The following is a 19,900-nucleotide window of genomic DNA, read 5'->3' as shown; positions in this document are numbered from 1 at the left end:
TAAACTTTTGCAAAAATGGAGTGGCTTTAGGCAAGAATGAGTTTAATTTCGTTACCTAATTTGACAACTTTCTTGTCAAATAAGGAAAATTAAAGCTTACCCGCACTTAAGGGGCACCGGTTGGGCTATTTTACTTATATTATTTTTCTTGGCTTTGGCAACTCAAGATGCTCTACTTTTACTATGGTCTACAGTATCTCTTATCTTCTGTCTGGGATAATCTTTTACTGAGGAAAATAGTTATCGACTCCCTGTATAAACACCTTCTACCCTTCAGTCATTTTTAAAACGTTCATTTAACGTTCTACGTATGTAATGAATGTTTGATTGACGTTGTTCTAACGTTGTGGGTTTCGTATGAGTGAATACAGTATGTTTAAAGAGTAAAAAGGTGCTTCTAGACATCTGTCTCGCAAGATAGACAGGTGTTCTGGTAATTACTTTTCCTGGTAGACTGGTTACTATTCTACGTTAGTAAATCCAAGAAATTTGTGTTTGAATACATAGATGACGATGAGATAAAATATTTGGAAAAAAGAATTAGCTTTTTCATTGATGGTTCTTCTTCAGTTATATTTGCATCTCGACACCTTTTTTCGTGTTCGTCTTTTTGTGCTGTTGTTCAACCTATTAAACACCATCTTCTATTCTGTGTTTCTCTCGACCTTTTTTCATTCGACAAAAACTAAAGCTTCTGAAACATTAAGTAAGATATTTCTCTTTCAGCTTGTGGCTAGTCAGAAGGACTGGTCTTTTGCTCGTAGTTTACTTTTTATGCATTTTCGAGGTATATACTTTACATGCTGAAAAATTTTCCGCTCAGAAACAAGCAGACTTTAGTCGAAGTTGGCTGGAGTAGCTCTTATCAAATCAAGCCAATGTTTTATTATTCAAATAAGCTTAAATTTATCTTGAAGTAAACTCTTCTGTTTAAAAGGAAAACAGGGCAATTGCGTCACTGGATAAGCTTGCTTAATGGGGAGATATTTTAAGACTGGGGTCTAAAAAAGTCAGCCATGGATTCCCAGCTTTCAAATAATCTAGATCCAGGTGTTCAAAGTTTTGGTAAATTATAATCCATTGGAATTATAGAGGACTTGACAGAAAACCTTTTTTTAATGAACTTATTCAAATTAAGTTTAACTAAATTAAATTTGATGAAATTTTCTACAAACACTTTAAAAAAAATCTACCCTCGAGAGCTCCTCGAGTATAATCTCGTGTTTCTCTATTCTCTGCTTTTTGAGGAGAATTGATGTTTCAGTTGTTTTGACATAAAACAAGGAAGCTTGTTAACAAAATTTCGATGGGAAACACTACTTTTCTTTATAAACATAAGAAGAGGACAGGCTAAAGCTATTGAGGGTTAACACAAAGTGAGAAACTTTTTGTTTGAAAATTTACTGTTTTTCTTTTCTGCTATAACCATTGTAGGGTCACCCACCCACATCATTTTTCTTAAGAAAAAGTTAGTTTGTTATACTTTCTGCTCTCATGGTTTTACTTCAAAACTTTTTTTTTTATAGCAACGATCGAGAAAAAAGTTTACGCGTTTTTTGTTTCTAATGTTATTTTTTTTTCATCTTTGCTTCATCGATTTTTTTATAGTGAAAACTAAAGAGAAAAATACGATTGTGGAAAAAAAATTGAGAAAATCAAGAATTATATGTATGTATTGATTATTGATTGAGGAAGTTTACTGTTATCCTTCAAGAAAGAACATTTTTAAAAAATGGGTATCGATTCAGACCGCTTTGCATACGGCATCCCACAAGACGCGCATTGTTTTTTATGTTGTTCTGTATTGGAATGTCCCGTCGAAATTGTAGAATGTGGTCATTATTTTTGTTTGGGTTGTTTAGAAGAATGGCGAGAAAAACATGACCCGGAAGAATTCACTTGCCCGTATTGCGGAATAGCATTATTTGAAGATTCGTACCGGAAATCAACTTTACTGTGGAACTTGATACAAAACATGAACGTTAATTGCAAACACAAGTCGGACGGTTGCGATGTGGTTTACAAGTATGGGTTTGAGAGCTTACATGAAGAAGTATGCGTTTTCCAACAAAACTCTAAGAACAATAACAACAATAATGGCGACGCTTCGACCAATGAAAACGAGAAATGTCCAACCTGTAAAACTACGCTCAATTGCTCAATCAATTCTCATGATTGTGTCAAAGAGCTTGCTGCACAAGTCAAACAGCAGAAAGCATTGTTAACGAACTTAGAGCACGAGAATCAGAGACTTGTTTACAAGCTAAGTACATGCGAGAAACGTTTTCTTGAAGAACGGACAGAAATGGAAAGCCAGTATTATATCGAGACCCTGCGGTTCAACAAAGAAATCAGGGAGCTGAGAACACGCGTCGCACACTTCCAAGGAGAAATGGGCGTGCAAAGTGGCCAGGTAAGATTTCTTTCTTCTTCGTATTCTTGATTTTATCAAATCAGTTAGAGGGTTCAAATTTACCAGGCATGTCTGCAAAGATCAGGATCATGACTGATCTCGAATCTGAATCATGCACCGACATTGAATCATGCGTAATACTCAATAGCGGTACATTTAGAACATCGCTTGATTGAATATCTGTCAATCAATCACTTATGGGCTTTGTCCGTTACATAATTCTTATAATAATCGATGGGAAATTGAACACATTTTAAACGAGCTACAATCACCACAAACTTACGCGGTTATTTTTTCTTTGATCTCGGATGAGGAAACGTTTAAAAATGAATTCATATCACTAAACGCAAATTAAGAATGACACGTTTTCGTCCAGGGTAATCCAAACAAACTTTCCAATCTGCCAAAGGGAACGAGTTTTATCTAACGATAGAATCTCTTTTTCTTCTCTTTCGGTACTCGTTGCGCGTGGAATATACACGTTTTTTTTTTTATTAGAACCTAGTTTATAAGAACATATAGGCTGAAATTCGTCGAAAAATTAAGAACATCTTAAGAACATGCCCAGCCTCAGTTTGGAAAAAAATGACAAGAAACTACAAATTTTTCATCTTTTTAAGCAGTTTTAACCGAATTTAGGGGTGGATCTTCAAAAATCGAGAGTCAAATATTGTCCAAATTTTGCCAAATTTAAGTGCTCTTTATTTTGTATCATATTGTCGATTTAAAGTCTGAAAAATTAAGAACGCATTTAAGAACATTTTAGGCTGAAAATTGCTAAAAAAATAAGCACATCCAGGCTCAGCCAAATTTTAGGTGTTCTTATAAAAAAAAAAACGTGTAGCACAGAAGAAACCCGTGAAAGAAAAATATAGATAATCGGTCTTATTTTAATTTCCTTATCGACGTAATAATCCTTTTAGTTAGTTTTGCACAAAATAATTTACAAATTTAGTGAAAAAAAATCGAAAATCGGGTTTTCTTTCGTAATAACATATTTTTCCTGAACGGATTAGTACACCAATAAGTTTATTACAAACTCGATATTTTTTCTTTCTCCTTTTTCTTTTTTTTGATAAATTATGATTCGTGAATGGGATTTTTTTACTTCTCTTTGTCTGAGAAAAAAATATCGTAAAAGTTTACCAAAAGTAAGAAAAATGATAATTGAGTGGTAACGACATGTAGCTAGTCTAGCGGAAGCTCTCTTTTATGCTACATTAAGAGCTCATAGTATGGAGATAATGCGAAGCGTTCATTCATAGAAAAGGAGAAATCGCTGTCTTGCTGCGATAGAACTATAGACAAGGAAGTTGTGTTTTTTTCTGATGAAGGGCGACCCTTTCTTAAGTTAAATGCGCTGTTGTATAGACAAAATCAAAGACTCTTTTTTTCCTAACACTCAAGATCTCTCTCAAGTGAAATCCTCTGTTCGCAAACCCTCTTTTCTAATATAGATTATCATCTCTGTATGTTAAACTCCGCTTCTCCGCTTCGATCGCTTTCTTTTCATTTGCTTTAAATCCGAATTTAATTCTATCCATAATAATGATGACGTCATCATAGTGAGCCTCGCTGTTGTTTCGTTAATGGGATTTCAGTTCTTGAGTCCATCACTGATTTATGAATGTGTGTAATAAGGCACAGACGACGAACTAGCTGTGCTGCCTACTATATCATAAACAAACAGTCATAAAGAGAATTTTGTACTGTAATGGTCTTGGTGTGTTTTCGGTGATTTTGTGTTCATTGTTGCTTTTTTCTCTATCCAAACGTGACTGAGATGTCTAGATCCAGGCTTAGGGATTTTACTATGAGTTTTCGCGAGCGTAAATAAAAGTTTTTTTTTAATATTTTGACTGGAGTACCAAGCATTGCTCTGAAAAATTCGAATCATGACTTTGATTTCAAATTGAATCGTCATGGATACACGATGTCAATGCGATGACTGCTTCTGACTCCCGCTTGTGGAAAATCTGCTGAAATCTGCTGGTTAACGTCTAGGACGTTATGTGGACGTTTATCTAACGCCCATCTATCGTTCTGTGGATGTTCTAAACGTTCAATGGACATTATTTCAACCTAGATTTTTTCTTTTTTTTTCAGTTTGAACAAGAAGAAATGAAAATCAATTTGGAAAAATTGAACGGTAGTTTGGGATTCAACATCATTGGTGGATTGTCGAAGGTATGTAAGAGACTTTGTTTACACAATGTTATTTCAACGTTCATCTAATGTTCACAACGTCCATATAACGTTAGACGTTGTGTGCCAAGTTTTCAAAGGTCGAGTACAGAGGAGTTCAAGACGGCTCCGCTTCTGTTATAAGGAAGTTTGAGAGGATTTGGAAAGAATCAGGAAAAAATTCGCCTTTCAACTAAATTATGATGGACCTAAAAGGGTCTTCAATCTGTCGGCGCTTCAAAATATTCAGCCAATTAGAACACGGTAATATCAACAAGGTGACGTAATGTGGCCACAGTTTGATCAGCTGATTACAGCGCGGCAAGCAACACAGCAGTTATTTCTGTATTCAAAGAAGGCAAAGAAAATAAACTTTTTATCAGCGAAAGGTTATCTAATACCTGACTCTATGTTCACATTCGGTCCTTATTGCAAACATTCAAACAGTTTAAAAAAAGTCATTATTAGGATACAAATCGATTATGTAATGAACCCTTAGACCGCCACAAAGTTTTATCTCTTACATCGATCGGCGGTCTATCAAAGACAAATCAAGTTTACTCGATTTAAACGAAGAAATTCCTTTACTTACATCAATACAAAGAGCTACCTTCTACAGAGCGCCCCCTTTTTCTTTTTAAGTTAAATGTGACCCCTATCGATATTTTTTCGTACTTAAGTGAAATCATTTTTACTTTTTACATGTAGACGTTTTGATTGATACTATTAGGATTTCTTGTGTGTAGCATTAGCGTAGAGTCTTTATAAGAAACCACAAGGTTTTGTACCCGAACTCTGTGTCCGTACATGCATTATAAGCATGTCCGAAATTTGATGACCTGACATAATAGATAGTCTTTAAATAGAAATCTGACGAACTATTTTGCTTTTACCTATCTCTATATTTTGACATGTATGTTTTCTTATAACATATACGAACTAAACATTAGAGATGAGAAAAAAAAACCTGTCGTTTGATATCTCTGTATGTATATCCATAACATTTTTGACCTGCAAACTGTCGATCTCAGTGAAACAGAAACAAAGTGTAGGCTACTGTAGAGTTCTCCTTGCTTTCTTTATTTTGACAACGATGGTTATCAAACTAAAAGATTGCGCAATTTGACCACCATTTTCAAAACTTTCATTTTATAACTGAATTGTATATACAGAGGCGTTCTCGCAAACATAACGGAACAGAAAGAGCTGCTTTAAATAACTTCACGAAGTTAACACATGAAGTAATAGAAGGATCTAACTCACTTAAATTAAACCATCGTCATAGATCGATATGTTTCCTATAATTCCGCCTTTGTTAGGATGAGGGGAGAACTCTTTGTCCGCTAGTTTGCGATGTGTCTGCTTTTTTAAACTGTCCGGTAATACCGAAGACTATAGCTGGCCTTTTGACACTCGTCTCATTCGATCTATCTAACTATGATTTGAATTAGTTCGAATTATTGAAAAATTCGAATAATCTAATTTCCCTAACTGAACTAGGGATAGGTCGTTAAGCTGTCCTTTACGTGTGCTACCTTTTCGGTTTCTTATGTGCACAATCTTGCATATCCTAAATCCATGCCTCTAATTCTCAATAGAGATTCACATATATAGCCTTTTGATCCCACGCAGCTATAAATTATAAAAACATTGTTTTATGATTTGTTTTATCCGAGCGCGCCCATATGGTAGCCATCTTTAATTTGTCGTTTTTATTTAAACAACATTAGACCTTTGAAAAAGAACTTTTTCGATGTTATTCGATGTGTTGGCGGTATATCGTCTTTTGAAGTCGCTTAAATGTTTGATTATAACTATACGTCATCTATCATGTTTTTTTTAATCAAAACTTTTTCGTTGAAAAATTATTTTGAACCCTTATGTGTACATCTATAACATACGATTTTTTTGTTCATTTATATATAAAAAAGCGGCTTAATTTTTTGCAAAGAATCTTGATTTCGACCAATAACCTTTCGCCTTATTATAGTTTTTGTTGTAAAATTTTTCTAGAAAACAAAATCACGCATACATATATTTATTGCGTCTCTAACTCACTGCACTGAGGGGTTCTACATATTTTGACGAATTTTGTTCAATTTACTTTTCAGACTAACAGTTCTGCTGGGATTTTTGTGTCGCGAGTCGCCGAAGGTGGAGCCGCAGACCAGCCGGGAAAATTGGTCCTTCATGATCAAATTTTGGAGGTAAGCAAATCGTTATCTAGTTTCTTTTTTTTTAAATTCAAAATGACAGACTGTATTTTCTTGTAGCTAGTCAGACTGCAGCTACATGAAAGATCTTGAGAATGTTTGTTAATCGGAGAGTTTTAATTACCGTTTAAAATTCAGGGAGCTCATAAAAAAATCAATGCCTTAGAAAATCTACGTAATTCACAACAGCCCAAACAGAGAAATAAAGTCGCTCAAAATACGTCATATTGACATTAGAATCTATTCATCTAGAATCACCGGGCATCTAAAAACGGTCGTACTTTTACCGCAATACGATTACGTTTACGTTTTTCCCAGCTTTGTGGTAGACCGACCTATAAAATTATAAAGGACACGTTTTGACCAAATAAAGCAATAAAATTAGCGCTTAACCCACAAATGTAAGATGATAGAATAAAGGGAGAATTTGCGTCCCTTGTTTTTGTGTATTTACGTTTTTTGCATTACGCGTGTTGCGTTGATTTGATAACAGTTGAAAACAAGGGAATCTAAATACGTCACCATTACGCGTTTCTTTAATGCTGTTTTTCTGTATATAACTTAACATTTCGATAGCGGCTCCTTGATGTGGTTTAACCTTTAAAAAAACTTGTAACTCGTGTATACGCGTCTGTTGTTATGTGGTCTTAAGAGAGGTCAAATGTCTAGTAACGTTCTTCGTGATAATTATTATGGGATCCTGGATGGACTTCTTTACAAGCGACCAATCTCATTGGTCAGATTTTCAAGGAAGAAGACGGCACGTGAAAAGGCTTGTAAAAAAGCTCATTTAGTGCGTTATTGAGTGTTAATAATGTTACTGTGCGTTAACGGTACGGAAGAAAAAAGTCGGAATGTTTCGAGCAAATCATCATCATTAGATAAGGGAATTGTGTCGGTCATATCTTATAATAGGTTTGAGCTTTGTTGACCTCACGTTCTTTAAGATTTTGGTTTAAATATATAGCTTTAAGAAATAGAGAGAGAAGATTGTTTTTCCATATTTTCATAATAACAGTAATAATAATGATGATATGATGATAGAATAGCGCAGGAGATGAAAGGAGAAGTGTTTCAACTCTTTTTGTCAGTAGTGTTAATGTGATGACTGTTAAAATTTTTTTTTGATGACATGTAGCGATAAGTCCTCTGTCGTCTGTTTCAGCGAGGAAAACTATTTTTCATATCTCTCTTAAACTGTTGAGATGAATAGTCGAGACAGTACGTATTTGAAGAACATGGTTAGAGTTTTTAATGTGATGGCATGTATGTATTATATGAAATTCACTGGTAGATCTCCTTGTCTAAGGAAAGAAAGAATAGATTTTCTTGTTTGATTTGTACGTCTGGATTTCTACTGATCCGTGTACTTAAGGAGCATGGTTAGAATGGTAGATTCTGGAGAATCTCCTTGTCTAAAGAAAGAAGGATGGTTTGAATGTCTGGTCACAGATCTACGTACCAGATGATTGCTCTTTGGTTTGTAGTACTGCAGGGTGATAGCCAGAGAAGTTGAAGTGTTTTGGTTTTATTTGGGGGATTGGCTGGACGTTATGCTGTGTTGATTTTAATTTTGGAATGAGTTGAAATTTGTCTTTTTATTTTTAGTCATATTAATTGGTTACCAGACCCTTATGCGATATTTTTGTTTTTTAAAGGGATTCCGTCAGCATTCAATTCCAAACCCATTATCAATGCTTAGTAACTGGATCAGTTTTGTTTTGAAATTTAGGCTCGTGATTATCTTTCCAACTAAATCTGAAGTCGTTACTTCACGGTTTTGGAATGTTAAACGGTCAAGACATGTTTCAAGCATGATTACCCATTAACCTTATTCAACCTTTTCTTACTTTTATTGACTAGCGGCAAATTCTACCTTTAATCTGTTTTTGTCTAAAAATTTGAATGTGCCCCCAATTTAAATGACTCAAATATAAGCTAAACTTTGACTCAACTTTTATAATCTCAATATGTTTTCTGTGTCATTCAATGGTATTTTAACGGATCGTTTCGTTGTTTTCAGCTTTATAAAAGTTTTAGTAATTCAATCAATCTATGAGTCAATTCGTATTTGCATTTTCCTTGCTCGATCATAATAAAGCCCATTTTTGCAGCAAAGAAATCTTTGAAGTCGCCTCCAAGACATACATGGAAGTGCCTCCAATTTCTATTTTTCTTATTAAAGCATATTAAATCTTTAAATGGCTCAGCTATTTTGCTTTGATCTTTTACAAAGGGTAGTCAGCATTTAATCCAATTGTAATCCTTATGCTAATCGAGTTGCAATTTAAATATCTCTTATAGCATTTTTTTTCTTCCTCTCAAAAACTCGCTTTGCAAATTTGCTTTTTTTGAAGTGGTTTTTTAAAGAGGTCTGAAATGAATACGGCAAAGTGCTACTTTTATGATAAGGCATGTAATCATAGTTAGGTTAAGCGCTTTTGAAATATCTTAACATTTATTGGTTTCAACGGTTTCAGTGGTAAGAAACATGGATGAACTCAACCTCATCCCCTGCACATTCTCGGCTTCTTGATGCTTACTGATAGCGCTAGATAATTATATTCTCTGGCGTCAATCAGTAAATAAAGCCTGGAATACACGGGGATGAGGTTAGGATAAACTTCAAAACTTCCTTATCTTAACGTTTCTCTTACCATCTGATTTTTACGCAATCCTGACTGAATCAGAGTATTGAAGTCCGGACATGAGTTTATTGAAGTAGTTGACTTTTTGTGTTGGTGTCAACAAGAGGTCATTTGCGTCATCTCATCTTAAGTGCTCTAGGCGGGTTCCTTAACTTGCGTGGTGGATTTGGATGGGAAAATCGATTTACTTTTTTGAGCTATCTTGGTATCAAAATGACATCATTTTCATCGAGCCAATCAAAACAAGGAGAATGAAGATTCTATTTTTGAACCTGCGGTTTTCAGTAGGTTCATTGCAGCCAACACTAGCGATAACATTTTAGAGCAAGTTTTCGGTAGCATTAAGCAGTTAAGTGGCGGAGTGGAACCAGCCGGGCGCGGCATTGGGGCGTCTTTTCTCAGCATGAGTTTTATGAATGAAATTTTCTCTTAATGGAGATCGGAAGCTAGAGTTTATCTCAATGCAAATAATTTCGACCGTTTCAATCGTTTCGTGATTCTACATGCTTCTTTGGAGTAAAAACAACATTTAATCAGCGGCACGTACCATACAGTTCTTGTACTTAACCCCTAAATACACTACAATGCACAACAATACAATTCACTCTGCGTGATCAACAATAACAAATATTCCAGATTTTTTTTCCTTCACTTTAAGAAGTATAGAGAATACATTACAAGTGCACGGGCGCTAAGACTCCAACAAATATTGATATGTTAAGCTTAAAAGAGTCTTACTGTTTGTGTTGGGATTTTTAACGCATGTCTTGTCTGCATACCTTTCTCTGTGGAGAGATAGAGAGAAAAAACACAAAAATGCAATTGTTATCTGCGCGAATTTAGAATAAATTCACGTTCCCTTTGGTGCCAGTAGATCGACTGTTTGTTTACGCAAAATTGCATTATGGGGGTTGATTAGAAGGGATTGTGGGGCTAAATTCTTTTCTCGCTAGGGAGATGTTTTAATGTGCGGTTTGAAATGTTTTCCTGCAAAGTGTCTTTGTTGATAGGTTGGTATTGACCAACGTTGGAGGAGGGTGCCTTGTCTAATTTGTAGTTCCAAATATGGCGAAAACATTATCTCCACTACAGGGGTTTTTTGATGAAAATATCTCAAGTATCTCGAGTGGTATTAACAGCTACTCTTCTAACAACAATTTGACTTAAATTTCAAGTTTTCTTTTTAAAACGGGATCAAAAATATTTTTCTTGCTGTTAAGCTTCACATTATGGTTGTTTTATGTATCAAGATGTTTATGTTATTGCTGTTTATATTTTTTGATAAATTGTTTTCTTTCCATCTTGCAATTTTTTGGCATCTGTAAAAGGAAACTCAGGAATTTCACATCTAACTATTTTTAAGTTGAAACTGTCAAACTTCAGAAAACATCACCTTAGAAGGATGAGTTCTGTGAGTGATATCTTTAAAAACGGGAAGACAATTAGTTTACTCTACACAACCTCGTTCCCTGCGCATTATCAGCTTTTTTATGCTTACTGATAGCGCTAGATAATACCCTGGCATTGGCTGGTTTTCGAACGCGCAAGATTACGTAATTCAAAAACAAAACGTCAGATTTCATTCGTTCCTGGGTTTGAAACCATTGCATTGCAGTGTAACTTTGTAACGTCAGATTTTTTTATGACGTATTGTTTTGAGAAGTTCCCCCTCTGAGAGGGGGAACTCGCATCAGCCAACACCAGGGTATTCTCTGGCGTCAATCAGTAACGTAAATAAAGCCTGGGATACACGGGGACGAGGTTGTACTCTACATACAATTTGACGTCAAAAAGCTGATCAAATAATAACGGGACTAAACAGGATTTTTTCTTCCTCTCCAGAAAAATGTTTCTTGAGGTTGTTGTGTGTTCTTGATATAGAATTTTCTCTAGCCGGATATTTACTGAACAGCTCTCGAACACGTCCTGAAATGATTCTTTCAAAAAAGTTTCAAACTTGGGTCTTGATTCTCCTTTTTTGATAAGTCAAAGGAAAATGGGTTTATTTTTGGTACGGTGTTTGCTTAATGTTTTGATAAATGAAAAAATGAGGTTTATAAGAAACTTTAAATTTAACCCTATTAGCCCCAAGCTTTTTTGACTTTTGTATCCCCAGGGGGGGGGTAGAATCTACCACCCTCGATTATTTTCGATCTAGAAGAGCTATGGCCATGAAATTTGGTACAGATGTTCTCCATCATGATACAATTTTCCAGTAAGAAAGAAAAATTTGATTACGTCATTCAAAAACTGATGACGTCATCACAAAATTTCCACCTGTCGGAAAAAAGCCCAAATATATGGTTTACAAAAATGTCTATTACAGTCGAACCAATAAAGATATTTCAATTCTGTTTGAAGATTCTGAAAGATAAAAGACTGTTCTTTAACATAATTGCCGGTTTTGCAAATTCCATGAAGAGTTTTTCTTAAAATCTATGCTGAAGATGAGTAAAATTTTCAAAATTTGATGACGTCATAAATGATGACGTCATCATTTTCAAAAATTTTCTTTTGATTTTTTAAATTTGTATTATCAATGCCTATCACGTGTCAAAATTTGAAAATGATTAAGTAAATAGTTTAGAAGTTATCAGCACTTTAAAATTTTGAGTTTTAAGCGATTTAAGCTGGGTTTTATGTCATGTTTCATAATAAAGTCATAAAACCTGATCTGGACAACCTATGACCCTAAAATTTTGCACAAGTACTCTTAATAAGATTTTATTAAAAGTCAGAAAGTTTCAAGTCGTTTGAAAAATCTTTCTCCGAGATATAAAAAAAAGAACTCCAGCGTGGTAGATTCTACCCCCCCCCCTGGGGCTAATAGGGTTCTTTTGGAAGTCGAGTAATTTAGCCTAATTCGCATATTCGAAGATTACCTAAGTCTAAGTGGACAAGAATTGAGAATTGATACCATGAGCGTTAGTTTCGATAGGAATTTTTTTTGATAATATTCTAGAAATTTTTTCAAAATATGCTTATACAAAACGAATCTCAAAACGAATCAGTGTGTCAAGTCAAAAAAGTAACGGTCACAAAATGTTGACTGTTTGATCAATAACATTTGAAGAGGACTCTCTGTATGAATACAATACAGTCCTTTTTCAAGAACTTGACTGAAGTTTCCGCATTTTAATATTTGAACAAACATTCACTTTTGGTTGACAATAAGATAGTTGTTCTTTTTTTTCACAGTGTTTTTATTTGCTCTCGTCCTCTTGCTTCTTTATATGGACTTCAGTTGGATTTAAAAAGCAAGGATTTTATTTTAGTTGTTTCAACGGCTTAGTTTGTAATGTTGTGTAGTATGTTTAGGCATTTTTATTGTTACTTTTATAATAATGGTGGATTTTGTGGTCTAGTTTCTATGGCTTTATCTTGCGCGTCGTAGTTAGCCATATTTACCAATAAAGTGTAGGTCTAAGGTCTAGTAAGGTTAAGCAAGTTTAACAAGTTTCGAAATGTTAGTTTGAGATTTAAATCATTGTTTTGAGGTTTGCAAAATTTCACAAAGCTAACCTTTTCTCTTCACATTTTATCTTTACAGGTAGACGACAAAGATTTAAGACAAGCAACACACGAAATGGCAGTGGACGCTTTCCGTGCCGCTGGAAATCCAGTCAAAATGTTGATCAAACGACAGGTCAGAAAAATGAAACCAAACCACGTCTCAACGCAAACAGAAACGGTGGAAGGAAAATCCGAATACATTCGACACCCGATTGATATCGAAGAAAGTCCGAAAAAATCATCGAAAGGATGGTTCGATCCGATGAGTATAGTTCCGACCGATTTATCAAGCAACGAGAATAAAGAGTACGACTCTGCGTACGACACTTTGAACAAATCGTCGCGCTACTCACAAGAGACGTCGACGTTAGACGGTGAAAACACGGACGACGACACGACGAATACGGGTGTCGAAAGTTCGGCCACAGAACAAACGTTAACGCATTTCAAAGACAGTGTTAGTGAAAGTTCGTCATCTAAACGACACAGTACTTTCTTGGTGGTTTCAGATAAAGAGAATTTCGATATGAGTGGACAAACGACTGAAGGGGAAGCTGATTTCGAATTTGAATACGTGGTAAGTCACTTATTCTTTGCTTCTCAATATCTTTTCATTTTTGAGCTATAATTCCAATTGGTATCAAACTACGGTTGTTGATCCCTTTAACATTGATGGGACGATTTTGTTATTCCTTTTTATCATAGTCAGATTGAAAACTTGGTGACCCATTGCTCTTCACTCTTAATGCTTCCTAAGTATGTGTGTAAAATCCGGTTTCGAAATCAAAACGGTCATTTGAAAACACTGTTTTCGATATTTTTTCAGGAATTAGTGCTGAGGAAAGATCACGGCAAAATCGGCGTCAATTTGTATTACGACGAGACGGACGCGTCGGTTTACGTCGGTGATGTTGAAGACAATTCGCCTGCCGACTTGAGTGGGAAAATTATGGTTGGTGATCAAATTGTACAGGTAAGAAACAATTCAACTGTCTTTAACGTTTGAAGAAAAAATGCCGGAAAAAACTTGAAATGCTTTTAATCATAGTCGTCTTCGGAAAATAAATATTGAGTTTATGTATGTGTGCTTTTCGGAGAGCAACGGAGACGGTAAGGTTCTAGTTTGTCTATACATATGGACTGGCTGAGGACCCTCAATTTTGCGGGTCAGAACTGCGGATTTTTGCGAATCGCTTCAAGTCACTTTACCGTCCTCAAAAAGTGCAAATACATAAACTCGCTAATGATGAGCGCTCAACTAAAAGAATTTTGATGTTTCGCAAAACGGTGTTGTAGAATGTTGACTACGTGTCAAATATTGAGTGGAATGCCATTGAGCTCAAGTGGATGAGGGATTAGCTCTTCATCAAAAAATGTTTACACTTTCCCTGTATTGCGTTTCCTACATACTTTTGCCTATAAAAATTATAAATTATCCTTTTTCAAAAAAGTGTCAAAATTGCGAAGAATTTATAAAACTGCAAATACGTATAGTCTGAATCGCAGACCTCTATAGATATACTTCCTATAAGAAACTTTTCGCTTTTCGCTAGAGGATGAGCAGAAGCCTAATATACGTAGGGATAGAAGAAACAGTGAAATTAATTTTCCAATACTGACAGTTTCATATCTTTCTTATTCGAACATCTTTAGTTGAATATCTGACATACATTCATCAACACCTCAACCAAAATGACTTTTCAACACATTCAACAAATTGACAAACACACTCACTAACACTTGATTATCGTTTATTTCAACACTTTTCACTTTCATTATCCTTTCTTTCTTTTCAACAGATCAATCAACGTCAAGTCAACAATGTCGAACAAGCTCATCAAATGTTTGAAGCCAATGACGTCATCAATCTTGTGGTTGCTCGTGCTGTTTTCGAGGTAAGTTTTTTAATAATTTCCAAGAGCTTGGAAAGAATTAGGATAGAGGGTAGGGCCAATGATATCCAGGGTGACACGCCCTGTTTTAGGCAAACTGGTACAAAATGATACTATTGTGTTTCTTTTATGTATTGCTCAAGTGAGCTCTTTTAAGTTTCTCTCGTTCTAGCCTTGAGGTTGTCTACACAATAGACAGCTCCAGGCGTTTAGGCCTTACTCTGAGTCGAGGAGTTTTACGCTCGAAACGAAGAACTATATGACGTAGCCTAGCCTTGAGGTTGCTTTTCGTATAGATTCGTAAAGCTCAATCTTCAATCAATTAAATAGACGTTGTCGCTTAAACTTTATTCATTTTCATTTTCAGAACAACACAGACATGTATGACGAGGAGGCTGAAGAAACAGATCTCGACATGCTCGATTGTATCCTCGAAGAAAACGAATCGGTAGCGAGTAAAGCATCCTCACTGACATACGCTAGCTCCGCCTCTTCAAAATCCAGTGATAAAAATTCTCCGCCACAGTGTCTTTCACCACCCGTCATCCACGAATACTCCAATGAAATTATCCGCAAAGGAGGAGAATCGACCAATCATAAAGCGTTAGAGAATTCTCCTTCGTCGGGCGCCAATAAAGAATCGAAATTGAAAAACCCTTTGAAAAACTTTATGAAGGGAAAACTTTCAGGAGGAACTCAAAAGGACAAAAGAGCAGGCTCTCAGAGTGATGATTCTCTTGATTTCAATAAATTACCACGTTGCGATAGTAACTCGTCCTCCAATAATAGTAGCAAAAGTCAACGTTCCAAAGAAGGTACTACGGATACTCAACATAGAAGCAATAGTGATGTTATGAAAGCTCGTCTCAAAGAACAAAAACAACAATCAAAACTAAAAGCGTACATGGATTCACCGTCAATTAACAGATCTAAACAACCAGCACATGTTTCATTGTTTCAAGCACCATACATGATAAATACAGGAGCACACATACCCGTATCGTATCATGGTGTTTCAAATATGGCGCCCGTTTACGCCAATCAACCGCCTCGTTTTTCACCCACACCCTTACATTACCAACAAGTTGGGCAACAAAGGCACAATATGTCGGGTTCCGTCTCGAGTTTAAGATCAGCAATGAAAAACAGTCAAATGAATAACGGGTACGGTATCCCGGGAAGTGCCGTACGTCACGAAAAAACAAGGACTCATAAACGTGTTTCAATTGACCCACATCCAGGATGGAACGAAACTGAAAAACGTGTTTGGGAAGAATTCAAAATCATACAAAGCATGGAAAAAGAGAACGGCGGCGGTGGAGCTCCGGCACCAACGGAAGCCGCTTTAGATAAAAACGGTGACGTCGAAGCCGAATGGCGGGTACGTCGATCTAAAGACGGTCAACATATTTATATTAAAAAATCGACGAACTCTACACGTAGCAAGGTTTTAAAAGACCGCGCTCAGCAGATAGATAATGAACGTTGCGGCCTTACGACGGACGACGACGCGTTTACGGTATATCAAGGACAGTACTGGAGTCGCGATCAACGTAAGAAACAATTATCACGTCATAATGAACGCCGGAAACGTCTGGTACAAAAAGCTGAACTAAAAGCCACGTATGAGAATAAGACTGAAAAAGAAATCGCTGAAATGGCTCAACGTAAAATGACGTTACCGGTCTTTGACAATTTTGTGACAATCGAAGAAATTTTATCACAGAGGAATCGGTCCGGTGTTTTTTCAGGACCTGTTCACGTGACAACGATCTAAAAAATTATGATTTTAGTTTTTATTTTCTGTTTATATTGTACCTACCTCTCTCCCTCTCATCGTCACCCCCTTTTTGTTTTAAAATGAAAATGTATCATATTTTAGTAAAACCAACAAATTTTGATGATTTTATTCATCACGTCTGCTTTCATTTTTTAATTTTTAAACATACAAAATTTTAGCTCATAGTTATTTGTATGATTTTATGTTGAGAAATCTTTTGTTCATTTGTGATTTCTTCTGTGGTGTTTTTTTATATGAAGATTTCTAAAAAGGAAAAAAATTTATCCACGGTTTATCTTCTCTGAGAGATTTATCTTTGAAAAGTGAAAATTCTATCGCCTGTTTGACGATATTTCTAGCTAATACCCAATCTGTTAAAGTTGCGACTTTACTTTTTAGTCCATAATTTATTTCTTGAGCTGGTTCTTATTTATAATGATTTTGTTAATCATTTGTATAGAATCATTTGTTCTCCAGCCTCGATCCCAGTCTTTTTTATCAAATAATGATAGAACAAACACTGGGTTCGAGGTTGATTCATATTTCTTTTGTTTATTTCATTTGAACAACATTTTGTATAGATGGATTTTTATTTTCCAACCAAAAAATTAAAAATCATTAGAATTAATATTGAATTTCATTATTTTTGTTATCGTACCTTAGCCTCCTTATAGGCCTTTTCATCAATTACGTCACGAACATTACTTGCCTTGTATTCAAACAATTACCATGGTTATCATATCCCTTGAGAAAAAAATGATTTCTTTTATTAATAGAAAGTAGTTTTGATAAAATCTGATGGGACCATGACCATGGCAATAATTTCAAAACGAGGCAAGTGATGTTCGTGACGCAATTTATGAAAAGGTCTATTCTCTAACTTTATTTTGCGATTTTCTACTTCCCTCCTAAGTGGATATTAGTGTCAAGGGATTCACTTTTCTTCTTAGCCCTTTTTGAAAGAAAACAGTTTTTAATGTTGAGACTTGGGAATTGATATCTTTTCTTTGTTTAGACTGTTGATAACAATAAAGAATCACAACAACTTTTTCAATTGGATAATAGACCTTTTCATAAAAATTATCTCCATGGTGATTAACTCCCAGTGGATTTTATCAAAACTACTTTCTATTCATAAAATAATCTCTTAATGTCTCAAGGGACATAATCACCATTGTAATTGTTTGAATACGAGGCAAGTGATGTTCGTGATGTAATTCATGAAAAGGTTTATTGAAATATTATGATTGAGGAGTGGGATGATCTCTACAGAAAGAACTAAGCTTCAAGACAGATTGCTTGTTGTCGGTAAAAAAGATCTTGCATGTGGATAGAGAATCTTTCGATTATGTGGATGATACTTTGAAATAGAATGAAAGATAGTTTTTTGGTGGTTAGTTATAAGCTTTTATTTTCTAAAGTCTTACCTTATCTTTCTGTTGTTTACAACTTCATTTGGGTTAGGGCAGGTTTTTTACATTTTAACAAACATAAACCCTTAACAGTCAGGCACATCCTGGCAAATGAACGGGGTATTTTTCACTTGCGACCATTGGCAAATGAACGGGGTCGAAAACGAAAGTGACGTAATAGCGCCGAATACCCAGTTTAATTGAACCGGGTTGGAAATATTTTGCTTCATTTCAAAGAACTGCATAGATGAAATTTTTTTTCCATGGGTCAATTTTGTCTTCGAAGATCAAAGAAACTTTTAATGAAAAAATAAAGTTCCCAGTTTTCTTCCTTTTTCCCCTTTTTCAGTTTGAAGTTCATTTTTATTCATTTTCACGCTTTTAGCCTGAGACGTCCTATCTCATTTACACTGGGTGACGAATACCCCATGCAAATGCTCACCCCGTTCATTTGCCAGGATGTGCCTGACTGCTTAAGCCCCCCTTGAACGAAAATTTTTGTAATTTTGTTCATGAAATTTGGAAAATGTGACAACACTATATAGATTGATACCTTGTGACAAAATTTTGTCATTTTGTCATTAAAGGTAAATTACTACCTGTGACGTCATAAAATTTTGATGCTTAAAAAAAATGGCAGCTGTAAATATTTCAGGGAATTGGGAAATGGGTTAATCTATTGGCATATTTATCCCTTTCCGTGCCATTGACCAATATACTTGTCATTTTGGTTTTTCAAAAAGAAAGAAAAATCAAGCATTGGAAATAGGCTTAAAATTGGTAAAGATCTTTTTCATAAGATAAAAAACGAAAGATTTACAACTTGCTGAGTTTTAAAACCATTGGCATTGGTTTGAATGGTTTTTTTTGTATAAAACCTTTTAGAAAAACGGTTATCGAAGTGAAAAGAAAGTGAAACAGTATAAATTCAATTTTGACACTAAAAGGGTTATTTTTCTATTGGTAATAGAAAATTAATTATGTTTTCCCTTTACCGAAATAAGTTTCAACTGACTTTTTTTGACACGCGCTCGCTTTTTTTATCAACTGGCCTGATTTCTTTCTACTGGAGTGTGGGTGGAGTCTTAATACCTGAAGGAGATGCAGAACGACGGTATGTTTTATAAAATATCCCATCATGGACCATCACTTCAGGATTGCTCCCAAAGGGATAGAGAATGGTGTGATATTTCGGGAAATTTGCGATCGTTATCCTAATGCTGCTTGTGGATGTGTGAATATGGAAAAATGGGTACCCTCCCTAGGAAGTGACTTTCAGAGAAGGGATAAAAGGTTTTGTAAAATTTAGGTGCAAATACGGAAAATAATTGAAACTTGAAAGGAATATGAATCATAATTTTATCCTTATATTTTTATGCAGTTTTTCTTATGCTCGATCCCTGTAAGAAAATTTTCTTGCGTTTATTGTAAAATATCACACCATCCAGTATCCAACCAGGATTACTCCGGGTAGGATAAAGTTGGTGTGATATTTCTGGACATTTGCGGTCGTTATCCTAAAACAGCTATGTAATTTGTAAAATATCAGTGGATGAAATTGATAGACCCCTCAAAATGTTTGAAATTATGTATCTTTTATAAAATATCACATCATCCAGTATCCAACCAGGATTACTCCCGGTAGGATAAAGTTGGTGTGGTATTTCGGGACATTTGCGATCGTTATCCTAAAACAGCTATGTAATTTGTAAAATATCAGTGGATGAAATTGATGGACCCCTCAAAGTGTTCGAAATTATGTAAAGTTTTGGATTTTTTGAGGTTTCGAAGTTTGTTGAATATGATATTTTTCAGAGTTACATCAATTTTGTAAATGAAGTATTT

The 19,900-nt window shown here is 35.2% G+C and overlaps 2 protein-coding genes and 1 long non-coding RNA gene across 3 annotated transcripts in view; 2 read left to right on the top strand and 1 right to left on the bottom strand.

The window, feature by feature from the left end:
- Positions 1 to 19,900, top strand: part of LOC136803270 (uncharacterized) — a 225,700-nt gene that overhangs the window by 74,162 nt on the left and 131,638 nt on the right. The gene's annotated exons all lie outside the window — the stretch shown is intronic.
- The window catches only part of LOC136803256 (uncharacterized), a 118,274-nt gene that overhangs the window by 55,006 nt on the left and 43,368 nt on the right, over positions 1 to 19,900 (bottom strand). The gene's annotated exons all lie outside the window — the stretch shown is intronic.
- Positions 1,607 to 17,271, top strand: LOC136803223 (E3 ubiquitin-protein ligase PDZRN3-B-like). The gene is made up of 7 exons (XM_067059950.1): positions 1,607 to 2,413; positions 4,520 to 4,600; positions 6,709 to 6,804; positions 13,009 to 13,548; positions 13,798 to 13,944; positions 14,771 to 14,866; positions 15,231 to 17,271. The coding sequence occupies exons 1-7, from the start codon at positions 1,733 to 1,735 to the stop codon at positions 16,638 to 16,640; spliced, it is 3,051 nt and encodes a 1,016-aa protein (XP_066916051.1). The 5' UTR covers positions 1,607 to 1,732; the 3' UTR covers positions 16,641 to 17,271.

The sequence above is a fragment of the Clytia hemisphaerica genome, unplaced genomic scaffold, assembly GCF_902728285.1.
Source record: "Clytia hemisphaerica strain Z4C2 unplaced genomic scaffold, Clytia hemisphaerica genome assembly, whole genome shotgun sequence".
In the NCBI taxonomy this organism is placed as follows: Eukaryota; Metazoa; Cnidaria; class Hydrozoa; order Leptothecata; family Clytiidae; genus Clytia; species Clytia hemisphaerica.
This window is presented reverse-complemented; position numbering and strand designations above follow the sequence as displayed.

What these genes read in the sequence shown, in the direction of transcription:
- LOC136803223 (XM_067059950.1), top strand. Translation starts at nt 1,733, where the DNA reads ATGGGTATCGATTCAGACCGCTTTGCATACGGCATCCCACAAGACGCG. An exon ending in TGGGCGTGCAAAGTGGCCAG is followed by an intron (nt 2,414 to 4,519) that starts GTAAGATTTCTT and finishes TTTTTTTTTCAG; the next exon opens with TTTGAACAAGAAGAAATGAA. An exon ending in TTCATGATCAAATTTTGGAG is followed by an intron (nt 6,805 to 13,008) that starts GTAAGCAAATCG and finishes TTATCTTTACAG; the next exon opens with GTAGACGACAAAGATTTAAG.